Source organism: Nansenia antarctica (assembly GCF_963989245.1).
Source record: "Nansenia antarctica genome assembly, chromosome: 7".
Taxonomy (NCBI): Eukaryota; Metazoa; Chordata; class Actinopteri; order Argentiniformes; family Microstomatidae; genus Nansenia; species Nansenia antarctica.
The window spans coordinates 36,360,877-36,377,456 of NC_137677.1; the positions used below are offsets into that span (position 1 = coordinate 36,360,877).

Genomic DNA, 16,580 nt, shown 5'->3' on the forward strand with positions numbered 1-16,580 from the left:
GGAGTAGAGGATTAGAGAGGTAGAGGAGTAGAGAGGTAGAGGGAGTAGAGGGGTAGAGGAGTAGAGGGGTAGAGGAGTAGAGAGGTAGAGGAGTAGAGTGAGAGTAGATGGGTAGAAAAGGGTAGAGGAGTAGAATGTAGATTGAGGGGTAGAGGAGTAGAGGGGTAGAGGAGTAGAGAGGTAGAGGGAGTAGAGAGGTAGAGGAGTAGATGGGTAGAGGAGTAGAGAGGTAGAGGAGTAGAGGGGTAGAGGCGTAGAGGGGTAGAGGAGTAGAGGGGTAGCGAGGTAGAGGAGTAGAGGAGTAGAGAGGTAGAGCGGTAGAGGAGTAGAAGGGTAGAAGGGTAGAGGAGTAGAAGGGTAGAAGGGTAGAGGAGTAGAGGGGTAGAGGAGTCGAGAGGTAGAGGAGTAGAGGGGTAGAGGAGTAGAGAGGTAGAGGTGTAGAGGGGTAGAGGCGTAGAGGGGTAGAGGAGTAGAGGGGTAGAGGAGTAGAGGAGTAGAGGGGTAGAGGAGTAGAGAGGTAGAGGAGTAGAGAGGTAGAGGAGTAGAAGGGTAGAAGGGTAGAGGAGTAGAAGGGTAGAAGGGTAGAGGAGTAGAGGGGTAGAGGGGTAGAGGAGTAGAGAGGTAGAGGAGTAGAGGGGTAGAGGAGTAGAGGGGTAGAGGAGTAGAGAGGTAGAGGAGTAGAGGAGTAGAGTAGAGGGGTAGAGGGGTAGAGGGGTGGAGGAGTAGAGGGGTAGAGCGATAGAGGAGTAGAGGGGTAGAGGAGTAGAGGGGTAGAGGAGTAGAGGGGTAGAGCGGTAGAGGAGTAGAGGGGTAGAGGAGTAGAGAGGTAGAGGAGTAGAGGGGTAGAGGAGTAGAGCGGTAGAGGGGTAGAGCGGTAGAGGAATAGAGGGGTAGAGGAGTAGAGAGGTAGAGGAGTAGAGGAGTAGAGGGGTAGAGGAGTAGAGAGGTAGAGAGGTAGAGGAGTAGAGAGGTAGAGGAGTAGAGGAGTAGAGGGGTAGATCGGTAGAGCGGTAGAGCGGTAGAGGAGTAGAGGGGTAGAGGAGTAGAGAGGTAGAGGAGTAGAGAGGTAGAGAGGTAGAGAGGTAGAGGAGTAGAGAGGTAGAGGAGTAGAGGGGTAGAGGAGTAGAGCGGTAGAGGAGTAGAGAAGTAGAGGGGTAGAGAGGTAGAGGAGTAGAGAGGTAGAGGAGTAGAGGAGTAGAGGGGTAGAGGAGTAGAGAGGTAGAGGAGTAGAGAGGTAGAGGGGTAGAGGAGTAGAGAGGTAGAGGAGTATAGGAGTATAGGAGTAGAGGGGTAGAGGAGTAGAGAGGTAGAGGAGTAGAGGAGTAGAGAGGTAGAGGAGTAGAGGAGTAGAGGGGTAGAGGAGTAGAGGGGTAGAGGAGTAGAGAGGTAGAGGGGTGGAGGAGTAGAGGAGTAGAGGGGTAGAGGAGTAGAGGGGTAGAGGAGTAGAGTAGAGGGGTAGAGGAGTAGAGGTGTAGAAGGGTAGAGAGGTAGATATAGAGAGGTAGAGGAGTAGAGAGGTAGAGGGGTAGAGGAGTAGAGCAGTAGAGGAGTAGAGAGGTAGAGGAGTAGAGCAGTAGAGGGGTAGAGGGGTAGAGAAGTAGAGAGGTAGAGTAGAGGTGTAGAGGTTGTAGAGGAGTAGAGGAGTAGAGAGGTAGAGGAGTAGAGGAGTAGAGGGGTAGAGGAGTAGAGAGGTAGAGGAGTAGAGAGGTAGAGGAGTAGAGTAGAGGGGTAGAGCAGTAGAGGGGTAGAGGAATAAGTTAGAGGAGTAGAGCAGTAGAGGGGTAGAGAGGTAGAGCAGTAGAGGAGTAGAGAGGTAGAGGAATAGAGAGGTAGAGGAGTAGAGAGGTAGAGGAATAGAGATAGAGAAGTAGAGGGGTAGCGCAGAAGAGGAGTAGAGGGGTAGAGGAGTAGAGTGGGAGCTTAGTTCGAGTGGAGTGACATGAGGTCAGAGCCACATTTCATTGATTTGTTCAAGGTAATAAACATCAAATGGTTTCTCATCTTGAAGTTTGCCTTTATAGATTCTGTACAGTAGAAGTTTGCCTTTATAGATTCTGAGTGCCAGAGATCGGGCTGGTTCTGCCTGGCTAATAATGTTCTATAGTTTAACCCGTTTAACTGAACCTCTTCAGGCCTTGCGGAGGTTGAAGGAGGTTTTTTCCTTCACCTCAGTGGGAGGAGGTGACTTTGATCATGAAAACACAACCGCAATAAAAGCCCTTCTAACTCCACCACATTTCAACTAGGAGCCATCAGTCCGTATTGTGCAATTCTCAATGTGTGTATGTATTGATGAGCAGAGTGCCCTCTCCCGCTGAGCAGCACAGGTTCTTCTGGTCCCACTGTCTCTGAACGTGGATAAACACACGAGCATACGGCAGCGGTACCTTTCCATTTATTTTCATTGTTGTGTTGAGTCACCACTGATGCATTATGATGATTCATGTTCTCAACAGAGGCGAGTCACAGGAGCCCGCTCCTCAGGCACCTGGGGGGTATTCCATCAACGTCACTAAAGGAAACTCCAGACTTACTTTTGATAAGTCTTGCTAGAAGCCATTTTAAAAAAAAAATTTGGGAAACTTGTCAAAATAAGCCTGGATTTTCCTTTAGTGACATTGATGGAATGCCCCCCAGGTCATTAACCGTAGTGAAAGGTACAGTGTACTTTGTCATACTATTGTCATTGTTATCTTCCTTTTTTATTATATATACATAAGACATTTCATTGCTAATTGTTATTGTATGATTGTTGCGTTGTTGAGGAGTTGCTTACCCTAACCGTTCATTACGTTACGTTTTCTTATCTTGTATATTGTGTAAAAAAATTACCATTAACATTTGATTTGGAGCAAACACCTTAGTGTTTGTGTGCTGTCCTGGATGTAACCTTTATTCTAGCCCAGCACTGGAAGAACATTTACACTGACTACTCAATTAAATCATTTACTAATCATTTAAATAACTAAATGATTAAATTATGATTATATAATGTTTAAAGCACTTTGAGCTGCAACGTTTGCAGGAAAAGTGCCATACAAATAAAGGTTATTATTATTACTCAGCTGACGTACTTTTCATCAGTAATTTGAAACAAAGTCGAAACGAAGTGATACAATTTTTGGTCTGGGTTTATTTCATAGTTGAATCAAGTTTATTAGCGCTGGACTGGGATACAAATGACAACCTTGGGGAGGTACTCTGCTGTGAATTATGTTTTTACAAGAGTCAGAGCTTAACTCTGTCAGGTGACTGGGGGTGCCGGGGTGGAACGAGGCCTGTCGGCTCAATCATCTCAGTATGATGTGGGAGACCAACGACCTCCATCCCTGCCATAAACACGTCTGTCCTCGACTGATTGAAACCGCGAACAAAAATCAAGGAGGCATGAAAAAGACAGGCAGGTCATTTCTAATGATCTATTTCCAAGGAACAATGTCCTTGATGTGTTGCATTGTCTCACACGAAACAATGAAGAATTGATGTATTGTATCACAGTACAACCAAGTCTCATCACCAATGCAGTAAATTACTTCATTTTTTTTTTACATTAGATATTTTTGAACAAATGCATTACAATCTGGTTGAACAGAAAATCCTACAGATATTTACAGTGAAAAGTTACAGTATAAGTACAGACAACACAGTATAGACAACCATTCCACAGCCTTGTACACTAGCCCAATGCACGGCTGACTTCTCTTCCATGTAAGGGTGAGAGCTCAGTGGTTTGTGAATGAGGCTGCGCTTTCAAGGGAAATCCATCGCCAATGTTTATAACAGCCAGTCACCTTCTCCTTGTTTAAACTGTCGACTGGAACCAGCTGCGGATGGAAGAGGACTCCTCATGATGTCCATTGGCTGCAACTTCACGTGTTTAACACCAGTACATCACTTTACATTGTTACATCTAGAATATCACTAGAAATTATCATTCTTCAGTTGTGCCTAGTCGTTACCAATATTTTCAATAATGTTATTTTTAATTAGATTTGGGGTGAAGCTTCCGGTAGACTTCAAACTACGAAGTGTATACAGTATACAGTAACAGAGCAACTCACATTTACAGAAATGTAGTTTATAGAATTAAATTAATGAAATGTAGGTTACAGAATATAGTTTACCTTTTAAGGACCTTATCTTTGACTGGGTCAGTTGTTACAGGTTGAGGGGGAAGGACAATATAGATGTGGCCACAAAAAAGGGAACATTTGATTACCTCTGTAAACAGTCTGAATGCACAGTCGGAGGCGTGATAGTGTTGATCACCAGACAGCTGTGGCTAGAACCACACAGAGAACGGTCTGTCGTTATCCAGAGCAAATAGACATGATGACAATTACTTTAAATATTTTTGTAGGCAGTAAAGGATGTCTGTTGGCTATAAAAGGCCCTGTCCTGAGTTGGCTGGCCATAGTCTATTTCTATTACTTTCACACAAAGAAAGTGTTAAGTAAAGTCATTTTAGAATAACGTTTGGGCAATAGGCCTACATTTGGAAAGAGTTTTTGCATTCATTTGAACCATTTAGCAGACAATTATATCCAAAGCGATTTACATTAGAGATTTCAGGGACAGTCTCCCTGGAGTAACTTAGAGCTTAAGTGCCTTACTCAAGGGCACACTAGTGGTGGTGTTTGAACTCATGACCTTCTGATCACCAGTCCAACTCACTATCCCACAAGCCACCACTACCCCCACACACTATCCAAAGTTCTTCACCAAGTGTTTTGGTGTTCGTGCAACAGTTTTTCCAGATGTTCACACGACGGCTGTGTGCTCAGTCCGTTCGACTTTAAGAACATCAAGGTCTCAAAGAGCTCGTCCGACATCGAGCACCGGTCTGGCTTGAACGGACGACGTCCTTCGATGCCGAAGAGGCACTCCACCGCCGCCGAGGACGCTGGGACCTGCAGGTGCTCGGCAGCGACCCTGCTGAGTGTGGGATACACGCTGGTCTGGGCCCGCCAGAACTGCAGAGGGTCGGCCGTCGCCGGAAGATGTGGCGAGAGGAGGTACTGCTCGATCTCTTTGTTGCTAGGCGACAACTGGGAGAGCGATGAGTCGGGCGGGTCCAGGAAACCAAAGAGCATGTCCAACGGAGTTCTCTTCGCCGCCGCCGACTCGGCGGGCGGGGTACCCTTCGTCGGGGTGTCCTCCGTCGTGGCGGTGAGCTTTGCGACGAGAGCTTTGATTTCCGCGGTGAGCGTAGCCTTCTCGTCGCTGTTGCACCACGTTAGCTTGAAGCGCGGGTCCAAGACCGAGGCTATTTGGTAGAGCTTCTTCTGCTCGTAGACGGCCAGGCGCTTGTCGATCGCTTCCTTCAGGCTTTTGACGAGTTTTCCGTTGTGAGTGGTAGAGCAGTGACTGAGGTGATTGGAAAGTCCTCTGATGCACGGGATGATGTAGCTGGCGGTGACAAAGTCTGATCCTTGCACGCAATCTGTGGCCACCTCAAAAGGGGTTAGGATGTGGACGGCGTCGGAGAGGACGTACTTCTCAGCGGCGGATAACTTGGCTACCGGAAGCGCATCCAGCTTTGCTTCGTCGGCGTTGAGAACCGAGCGGATCATTTTCAGTTGGGAGATCCACTTGGTGACCGACGCAGGTGGTGGCCCGTTCTCCCCTTCAAAGAGTTCCTGCGTGTGGGAGACAATGTCTGAGGCTTTGGAAACGGCTTGGCTGAGGTTATCTGCAGACTTAAGGCCATCGTTAACGGTGAGCTGTAGCGTGTGAGCAAAGCAGCGCTCGTGCTGGGGAAAGTAAACATCGTCCAGGTCAGTGGAACTTATAGGATGCAGACCTTCCTCGTCCTCTTCGTCACTCCTCTCTTCTTCTTCACCGACCGACGGATCGTCTTCAAAATGTGCGAAGGCGGCGACCACGTCGCTCGAGTTATCTGTAACCACCGTGTTCACCTTGTTTGAGATCTTGTAGTGGTCCAAGATTTCCTCATACGTGCGGGCGATGTGTTCCACCGTATGGAGACCTCGGAACCGCTTGCATGCCAGCATAACACTGTGAAGTGTCCAGTTCAGGAGGAAATGCCCCGTCATTCCTATGTAAGACTTCATCTGGCCACTGGTCCAGAGATCGAGAGTGACACAGACAGAGGTTGCCGACTGTAGAAGAGACATGAGGTTCTCCTCCATCTTGAGTTTATGGATGTTGAGAATGCCGCCGGACATGGTCTTTCGACTCGGTACGGAGTAGTTCTGATCCAAACTTTCACAGAACATCTTGAACGACGGACTCTCCAAAAACCTCAACGGTAACATGTTCTCTGCAATAACGTTGGCCAGGAGATTGGTGCTCTTCAGTTGGCGATGATGTGTTGAGTTGTATTTCTTCAGTTTGCCTGACGACTTCTGAGGCATAGACACAGAGATGGTGGTGGGGATGGCGGTGGGGTGTATCCTCTGAAAAAAAACACAGAACCAGGTTAGATGCAATGTTTTTCTGATAAAATAAATCAATACGAGAAACTACTGTGCAATAACCATGGGAATAGTGCAATGTTCTATAACCGTGCAATATGTTTACATTCTTGTGATAAGGATCATATACTGTATATAAGTCTACTAGTCCATATGTTTATATGTTTATAAAAGTACACAGTTACATGCTAACTCCCCCTTGTCTATATACCCCCCTGGGACTAGGCCATATAGTGTATATAAGTATAGTTCACATACAAATTCACATAATAGATACATACTCAGATGTCTATGTCACTTATCCCTCTATTTTTATTTTTATTTACATCCCCCCCTGTTTATGTCTCATTCTTTCTTTTTTATTATTATTATTATCTTAGGACTGTGTATGTTTGTTAGCACCTAGGGTTTGCATTTGAATTTCGTTGTACCTGTTACAATGACAATAAAGATAATTCATTCATTCAATAAATAAAACCTCAAATACAGCATACTTGTGCCTCCTCTGTTAGGGTTAGGGTTTCTTTATTCATCATGGTGTTTTGGCAACTTTAAATAAACAAATATCACTGTAGTACTGTAACTATGGTGCTGTAACTATGGTGCTGAATAGAAAACGTGAATTCATAATGATACAAGAAATACAACTAATGAGTGGAAATTCCCCGCTTTCACAATACATTCCAGTATACAGTATAAGGACAAACCTTTATGTGTGCGTGCAGGTTGGACAGAGCCTTCATGGAACAGGAGATCCTTCTGTTGCAGTGTTTGCAGATTGCTTTGAAGTTCCCCTCGGTTTCCTCTGGCATGATGAAGTGGTGGACAATCATGGATCTCACAGGTGCCATGGTTTTACTACCCTGTGGTCACAAGTTTGATTTTAATGAGCTGCACAAATGAACAGCTGTTGGGGTGTTCTCGCTGGAGTCAGCCATAGATATAGAAATGCTATGAAAGATAACACTGGTTGGGAAAGCTCTATACAACACAAGTATGTTGCAAAACTGCTGTGGATAAGAACTGCTTTGTTCCACGTACCGAGGTTGAGTTCAGCAGGTCAGGAGATTCAGACACAGGTACAGGATCATGCCTGGCCTCACCAGCTTGTGTTGATGTCCTAGTTGACCTGGCTTTAATGGGAACCTTCAAATGAAGTAAGAAATCAATATCAGTCAAATCGAAAAGGGATGTTTAATTTCAATATCAGCAGGGTTCCCACACCTTCTGCAACATCAAAGGAGGAGGAGCTAAGTAAAAAAAGTATATATATATTTTTTTAGAGAGAGAGAGAGAGACGGGAATTCAAGCACTTTCAATGACCCATGTCTATTTTCAAATGCTTTTAAGACCAGATTTTTTTTCACATTTCAAGGACCCGTGGGAACCCTGTATCAGGTTTAGTGGTCAGCTGATTCCAGTTATAATGTTAGCAAGAGATCATTTCTATTGTTATGAAGGCCCACAATTTAGAGCCAGTTTAGTTTCCCCGAATCAGCCCTATTTTGCCCCTGTTAGTTCCTTTATTATTTTCTATACTATTCCTGTACGTTTCATGAAGGTGTATGTATTGTTATTGTAATGTTTATGTATATGTTTAATGACGTGGTATATCCGGGGTGTGTCCGTGACCCGGATGCTAGGTTCGGTGGTGTATATATAGCGACGGAAGTGCTCTGTGAGTCAGTGTGACGAGAATCAGAGTGATGAGAGTAACGAGAGAGAGTAACGAGAGAGAAGTAACGAGAAGTCGACCTAAGATGGCGGAGTCAGTAAAACGCACACCGTGCTGAAGCTGAAGACGCCAAGTGATTATTGAGTTCACAACTGTGATAGCCCGTTTAGCTGTGTCCCCGTTAGCCAGCCTTGCCAGCAGCCGGCTGCGAACGTTGGACCAAGCGAGACCCAAGCTGGACAGAGCCGTCGCCTCCACGCGTGGATTGCGACCGACCGCTGACTCCACCGGAGCGACCGTGGACCACCGGACCTGAGCCATTAGCACCTCGTTGTGGACTTCGAAGAAGCCCCTTTCCCTTCGAGTTGCTACGTCACCCCCCCCCTTCGTCTGCTGCCTTACTCAAAGCACATGCGAGCTCCAACCAGGCCTCAACGAGCTCATTCTCAGTCCGGGACTTTAAGCCTTTTCCAGGCCAGGTACTGTGAGTGAGTGAGTGAGTGTGTGTGTGGCCGGCGGGGAGGGAGTATATTTGGGAGGTATATATATATAATTTGTATAATAAATGTGTTTGTTCATATTGGATACCGTTGCTGTGTGTTTCGTTGTCTGGTAGCTAATGCTAATGCTAATGCTAATGCTAATGCTAATGCTAATGCTAATGCTACTGCTAACGATATTACTGCTAGTCTAAAGGGTTGCTGGCGCCCCCTGCCTGTATCCTCCTGCACTGCCTATTTAGCTCAGAGTTAGTTAGATAACCAGCCCTTCCTAAATTCTACAGTCCTTTTAGCTACTCCCTGGTTACAATTGGTCCTTCGAGCCGGATAGGTTGTGTAGTGATAGCATGGCTGAGCGCAGCCAACCAGACCAGACAGTTACCCCCCCTTCTCCGCCCCCTGAGCCAGAGCCACGACCACAGAGAGTCCCGCGGTTGCCTCCGAGGTTACAGGAGTATGAGCTTGAGCTCGAAAGCTCACTGAGTGGTAGTGAGGAGCGCACTCCACGGGATACAGTGGTCGGAGAGGCCGAGGTGTCCGCCGGCGCGCGGGTGGCTAGCACCGAGACAGCCATCAAAGAGCACCAGCCTGAGGATGAGATGGCAGAACAGCAGGGTTTTGCCGTAGACACGGAAGAGCAGGAAGGAGAGGCCCGGTCCGACAGCGCCTGCGGGCGGAAGAGGGAGGGCCTCAGCCTTAACGATCTGCCTCCCAGTACGGCGCGCTCGAGACCTAGCTCCTGCCGTTCAGTGGCTTCCTCCCGGTCCAGGGTTTCCGTGGGCAGTTCTGCCTCTGGGGCGGATAGCCTGCACTCCAGAGGGAGTAGTGCCGCGCTGTCAGAATGTATGCGCCAACAGGCCGAGATGGCGTTAGAGCGGGAACGCCTCCAGTTCGAGCGTGAACGCCTCCAGATGGAGGGGGCGGAACGCGCGGCGGAGAGGCAGCGCCAGGAGGCGCTAGAACGTGAACGCTTCCAGATGGACGGGGCGGAACGCGCGGCGGAGAGGCAGCGCCAGGAGGCGCTAGAACGTGAACGCTTCCAGATGGAGGGGGCGGAACGCGCGGCGGAGAGGCAGCGCCAGGAGGCGCTAGAACGCGAGCGCCTCCAGATGGAGAGAGAGCAACTGCACGCGGAGACGATGGCGGAAATGATGCAGACCATGCGCGACGTGTGCATCAGCAGAGCTCCGTCGGCCCGTAGCTCCAGAGCATCATCCGCACGGCCCTCTCGAGTGCCGTCTCCTGAACCCCCCGCCGATGGCTCCATGACCCCCGCCATGACTGTCCAACTACAGGCCCAGCTGACCACCTGGAAAGAAGAGGACCAGGGACCCGACCGCTACGCGGCCCAGAGGGAGCCCGCGTCGCTGCCCGGGAGGGGAGCCATTCCCCAAGAGCGTAGCACACCCCTAGGTCCTCCAGTGAACCAAGAGGCATGCAGGCCGGACACCCAGACCGTCACTCCAGCCCCGATCATCCACTACAGGATGTTTCCCCAGGTGGAGGGACCCAAGTTCCCCTTCTTCAAGGACGAGGACAGGAGCCAGTATGTGGAACTACGCATCTGCCTAGACACGCTCTTGGACGACTCCTGCTCAGAGTCCTACAAATATGCGATTCTCCTTCAGCATGTGAGGAACCCCAGAGCCCACAACATGGTTCTGGCCCATGCCTCCGCACCGACACCTTACACCAGAGCGCTCGCCGACTTGGATGCCCGCTACGGTCGTCCCTGGAACCACGCCCTTGCTGAACTGCAAGCCCTCGAACAGCAGGCCCCCATCAAGGATGAACGGGCGCTAGATGACTTCGCGCTCCGCGTGCACACCTTGGTTGGAATGCTGAAGACGCAGGGCCCAGCTGGCGCCAGCGAGATCAACAGCACCTCCAACGTAGAGCGGCTGCTCCGCAAGATCCCACGCTTCCGGCAGGAGAGGTTCCGGCGACAGCAGCGCGTTCGTAACCCCGGGAAGTTGGGTCTGAGCATGGCTGCCTTCGCGGAGTTCCTACTGGAGGAAGTGCATGACACCAACGTAGACGCCATGGGTTACGCTGAGCCGAAGAAGGAGAGGGAGAAGGGAGACCGCTGGGACAGGCCGAGCTCGAACAGAGGACGCCCAGTAGGAGTGCTGCACACGGAGGAGGAGCCTCGGAGAGAGAGGAAAGCCCGACCTGAGGGAAAGGATTCCTCTCAACCCCCTCAAAAGGGACGGAGAGGTCCACCGCCATGTCCGTACTGCACCAGCGAGCACTGGTTCAATGAGTGCAGTGACTTCAACAACCTGAGTACCGAGGCCAAGCAGAGGTGGCTCGAGGAGAACAAGAGGTGCTGGAACTGTGGGCGCGACCATCTGGCTAAGAACTGCACCTTGAGGAGAAAGTGCAACCGCTGTGAGGAGGTCCACCTCAACATCCTACACGAAGTCTCCCTCGCCAGGTCCACGGAGGGCACCAGAAGCCCTAGGTCCGGTAGCGCACCGGAAGAGGCAACACCTGTCTACTACCTAGACCCAGCCCGGAGCAGCGGCTCCAAGGTCCTACTGAAGGTGGTGAAGGTCCGACTTCACCACAACAACGCTGTGTACGACACGTACGCCGTTCTAGACGACGGGTCGGAACGGACCATCCTTCTCCCGGAGGCAGTGCGCCAGTTGGGGCTCCAAGGGACTGAGGAGAAGCTGACTCTGCGCACGATACGTCGCGACCTTAAAGAGGTCACCGGGGCGAGGATCAACTTCTCTATCTCCCCGGCGGGGCGGCCGTCGGACAGATATCGGCTTAAGAATGTCTTCACCGCAGACCAGCTAGCGCTCTCCCGCTACGACTACCCCCTGGAGAGATTACGCGCAAGATATTCCCACCTACGGCGAGTAGACCTACATCCGATAGAAGGAGCGGAGCCAACCCTTCTCATCGGCTCGGACAACGCTGCACTGATCGTGTCGCTCCGTCCTCCGCTGAGAGGACCACGAGGCTGCCCGATGGCTGTTAAGACTGCGCTTGGGTGGGCCCTCCAAGGCGCTACCGAGTGGAGAGATAGAAACGGGAGAGCTACGTCATCCCTCCATGTCCGAACCGAAGAAGTGCAGACCATCAACTGCCTTCACACCAGGGTGGACTCCATGAATGCGGCGCTACGGGATAACGTCCAGAAACCCGAGGGAGAGGGGAACAGCTTTGATTCCCTGCAGAAGGAATTCCAGGAGGTCCTCGATGAGCTGGTCGGAGAGAAGAGCCTGGATAAGTTCAGGGTTGAATATGAGAAGCTGACTAGTGCCCTGTTGAAGTCCCACGTGAGTGAGAAGCGGCTGATGACAAAATGCAGAGAGCTGAATGCGGAGACAGTGACCAACTCAGTGAAGGTTGCCACTGCACTAAAGCTATCCCAGGAAGACCAGACTACTATCACGTCTCTGGAGAAGGAAGTGAAGCAGCTGCACACGGAGCTGGACGCCAAGCAGTCGGACATCAAAGTGCTGAACCAGCCGGGCCAGCGAAGCAGAGAGGAGCAGCAGAGGCTGGAGCAGCAGCTGCGGGAGCAGAAGATCAACCATGAGAGAACCACAAAGGAGCTGGAGCAGCTGCAAGTCAGAAACACCAAACTCCAGCAGGAGAACGAGCACAACGCCTTGAGTATGGAGCAACAGTCCCTGGACAATCAGCAAAGGGCATCTGACCTCAGGATTAACGAGGAGGAGGTGAATCAGATGCGTCAGGAGATTGCCAAGCAAACGAAGTTGAGAGAGGCCACCCAGAGGAAGTTCCGACATATGGAGGATCAGAAGTTGGATGTGGAGCAGCAAAGGGACATGCTGAAAACCCAGATAGCTGGGCTGGAGAGAGAATTGGAGTCTTCCAGAAAGCAGATGGAGATTGACAAAAGGGTCAGGCAGAAGTGGACGAGGGAGAGAGACAACTTGTCCGAAGGTGCCGTGGTACTGGTGATCGACCAGTCCCTTCCACGCGCCGCCTGGCAGACAGGCAGAGTGACCAAGGTCCTGCCGGGTCCGGACGGAAGGGTGCGGACGGCCATCGTGGACGTTGGTGGTCGCACTTACACCCGACCTGTGGCACGCCTGATTGAGCTCCCTCAAATTACCAAGGACACTATCACCTCATACCTCACGCTGCTAGAGCAGCCTAGCCAGTGTGCCTTCCTAGTTAACTGAAACCGAGGGTTTCATGGGGCGGCTGTTATGAAGGCCCACAATTTAGAGCCAGTTTAGTTTCCCCGAATCAGCCCTATTTTGCCCCTGTTAGTTCCTTTATTATTTTCTATACTATTCCTGTACGTTTCATGAAGGTGTATGTATTGTTATTGTAATGTTTATGTATATGTTTAATGACGTGGTATATCCGGGGTGTGTCCGTGACCCGGATGCTAGGTTCGGTGGTGTATATATAGCGACGGAAGTGCTCTGTGAGTCAGTGTGACGAGAATCAGAGTGATGAGAGTAACGAGAGAGAGTAACGAGAGAGAAGTAACGAGAAGTCGACCTAAGATGGCGGAGTCAGTAAAACGCACACCGTGCTGAAGCTGAAGACGCCAAGTGATTATTGAGTTCACAACTGTGATAGCCCGTTTAGCTGTGTCCCCGTTAGCCAGCCTTGCCAGCAGCCGGCTGCGAACGTTGGACCAAGCGAGACCCAAGCTGGACAGAGCCGTCGCCTCCACGCGTGGATTGCGACCGACCGCTGACTCCACCGGAGCGACCGTGGACCACCGGACCTGAGCCATTAGCACCTCGTTGTGGACTTCGAAGAAGCCCCTTTCCCTTCGAGTTGCTACGTCACCCCCCCCCTTCGTCTGCTGCCTTACTCAAAGCACATGCGAGCTCCAACCAGGCCTCAACGAGCTCATTCTCAGTCCGGGACTTTAAGCCTTTTCCAGGCCAGGTACTGTGAGTGAGTGAGTGAGTGTGTGTGTGGCCGGCGGGGAGGGAGTATATTTGGGAGGTATATATATATAATTTGTATAATAAATGTGTTTGTTCATATTGGATACCGTTGCTGTGTGTTTCGTTGTCTGGTAGCTAATGCTAATGCTAATGCTAATGCTAATGCTACTGCTAACGATATTACTGCTAGTCTAAAGGGTTGCTGGCGCCCCCTGCCTGTATCCTCCTGCACTGCCTATTTAGCTCAGAGTTAGTTAGATAACCAGCCCTTCCTAAATTCTACAGTCCTTTTAGCTACTCCCTGGTTACATCTATGCTCATCCTTCCAATCAGTTTCCACTATATATGAACACTGTTTACCACAACTATAATCTTGTGACTTACACTGACACACAAATACACTAACCTTGTTCAGATGGTCTGGAAAGGACGCAAAAACTGAAGGGATCACACATTCCCTCACACGCACAGTTTGCCCAGTTCTGTCAAAATCATCTGCCGTGAAATGACAGCTGCAGAGAACTGTAGTATCATTAGGCTCAAAATCCTTCCGCCTGACAGCTAGGGCCCAAGCTTTCCTTAGTCCAGGATCTTTGGGGAACCTTTGACAAAAACAAGGCAATCTCAAAATTGCTTCTGGCATGTAGCTGAATGGTGCAGCCAGTGCTTAAAGATAGCAGCATAGACATGGCTCACTAGCTACTTTAGGCATGATAGAGTGTGTAATCTCATGAATGTGGACAAACACATTCCAGCTGATCATTTTCTGTGAAGTAAATTATACAGAGAATGAGGTCATTGTTAAGCAAATATCACCTTTACTCCTAGTCACGTAATGATTATTCAGTAACATTTTTGTTGGTAGCCATCATCATCATCATCATCATCATCATCAACATCATCATCATCATCATCATCATCAACATCATCATCATCATCATCATCATCATGGTGTCAGGTGATTATCAGCATAGTCTGATGCGATATTTTTCACGTTCACTAATTTAGAATAACATTGCCACTTACTTGTGAAAAGTTATCCCGCGATGCCTGTTTTCAATGTTCCGTCTGTTTGCACAGCCAGATGCTGCACAAACATGCCTGAGGCATTTTTCCAAGTGGTCTAGTCCATAGACATTTCTATATATTAGATATTTCTATATCTATGGTCTACTGCTCCATAGACATTTCGATATATGAGCTATTTCTATATCTATGGTCTACTGCTCCATAGACATTTCTATATATTAGATATTTCTATATCTATGGTCTACTCCGACTCTTGACTGCCCCTATATGACGAGCACACAGACGCACCAAATCGCAAAGGCGGTGTTATGGTGTTATTACGGTATTATGGTGTTACCTGTGGAGAACCAGTGAGTAACCACGACCACGACCAGCACCAGGACCTGGACCTCAGACGACCAGAGGTCGGTAGACAGGACAGGACAGGACAGGACAGCCTCTCAGACAAGCAGAAGCAGCTCGGTTTGGTTTTGCAGTTCAGAACAGGAACAACACAACAACAAACAAGTCCAACAGAGACACACACGCTCACAACAAGACGTGCTCTCCTTCCGCTTCTTCTTCTTCTCTCTGCTCTGTCGGTGATTTCCCACACGGACGCGTCATGCTGCCACCCGCAGGTTGGAGGAGACAACTACATGTTTTAGCATGGTACAATATATCTATATATAGATGTCGATATGTTTTTTCTTCAAAAATGTAAATAATAAAATCGATATTTAGTAACTGGTAAATAAAAAGAAGAAAACGCAGACGCACACGCAGACACACACGCACGCACGCACACACACGCACACACACACACACACGCACACACGCACGCACGCACGCACGCACACGCACACGCACGCACACGCACACGCACACACACACACACACACACACACACACACACACACACACACACACACACACACACACACACACACACACACACACACACACACACACACACACACTAGTGTCTGACCAGTCTGGATGAAAGCTAGTGTCTGACCGAAAGTTGACCCCGGTGAAGCTCCGGCTCTTTCGCAGTGTGATAGGAGATCTTCGGGGTATATTAGAAATGTTCGACCTGTAATCGTGTAGAATTTGGAAACTCGAATCGAAAGTGTGATATCGCATCCCGTTTTATAATTGAGGTGAGTTTTTCTTTTTTGGATTCTTTCTCGCCTCTTGCTTTTCAGTATGTATGGGTCAGTAATCTAGTTTTCACATCACTTATTATTATAGGCTTATTGATTTACTGTGGTTTTTGCCTTTTACAAAACTATACATTACTTTTTTAGCTTTTTTTGCCTTTTACAAAATTACTTCGGGAGTAAGTATTTATTCCCTAATTTTGCTTCAATCATAGATAACACCGTAGTTATTGGGCGTTCTGCTTCTAACGTGCAATGTTAGGCATGGTCAGTTTGCCCATCAACAATTAAACAGCAATAGAAACGGACCCAACTCCTCTTCTCAGCAAGTGCACCTTTTCATTTATTCGTTTTTCACAGTTTCTACCTCTAGATAAATTGGATTCCTTAACCCTATTGGTCAAATTATTATATACTCCTATTCATGGTAAGGTTTTTTTTTTAAATAAAGAGTTTGACCGAAATATATTTCATGTTATGCAATGTGGATGGCTGCAAGCATTCCTAGCCCTACTTGGAGATGGCTCTTCTGTGAACACTCACTTGTTTTGTGTGACAGCTATTTCCTGCTTGCCGGAGAACATGGATTCAGATCAGATTGTTGTGCTTTGGGTTATGATAATGATCAGTTATTCTTCTCTTATACTGTAGCCTAAGTAGCTTTATCCAAATAGCAACAAAGATCTTCATGTTTTGTTATAAGAATACCACTCACAGGAGGCGATGGATATGCACAACAACCAGCTGTTCTGTTCATCTCCGGTTTAGTGACAAATATAACCTTTACCACAACCCAGCAAGGCTGCTAGCTGCAACACTACAGGATGGAGCGATACACAAGCTATTAGTCTGTCAAATGCCCAAAAGGGTACTGAGCACACACACACCGACCGGATAGG

At 48.8% G+C, this 16,580-nt stretch overlaps 2 protein-coding genes across 2 annotated transcripts in view; one reads left to right on the top strand and one right to left on the bottom strand.

Moving 5' to 3' along the window:
• Nucleotides 1-4,718: 4,718 nt before the first annotated feature.
• Nucleotides 4,719-15,145, bottom strand: LOC308162562 (zinc finger BED domain-containing protein 4-like; the record flags this gene model as incomplete). The annotated part of the gene is made up of 6 exons (XM_080536708.1): nucleotides 4,719-6,419; nucleotides 7,145-7,300; nucleotides 7,479-7,583; nucleotides 13,917-14,112; nucleotides 14,877-14,922; nucleotides 15,133-15,145. The coding sequence occupies 6 exons, from the start codon at nucleotides 15,143-15,145 to the stop codon at nucleotides 4,719-4,721; spliced, it is 2,217 nt and encodes a 738-aa protein (XP_080392834.1).
• Nucleotides 15,144-16,580, top strand: part of LOC308162563 (collagen alpha-2(VI) chain-like) — a gene marked incomplete at both ends in the record, with an annotated part of 33,762 nt that continues 32,325 nt past the window's right edge. Inside the window, one exon of the mRNA XM_080536709.1 lies at nucleotides 15,144-15,159. Coding sequence (XP_080392835.1) covers nucleotides 15,144-15,159 — 16 coding nt within the window. The remainder of the gene's footprint in view (nucleotides 15,160-16,580) is intronic.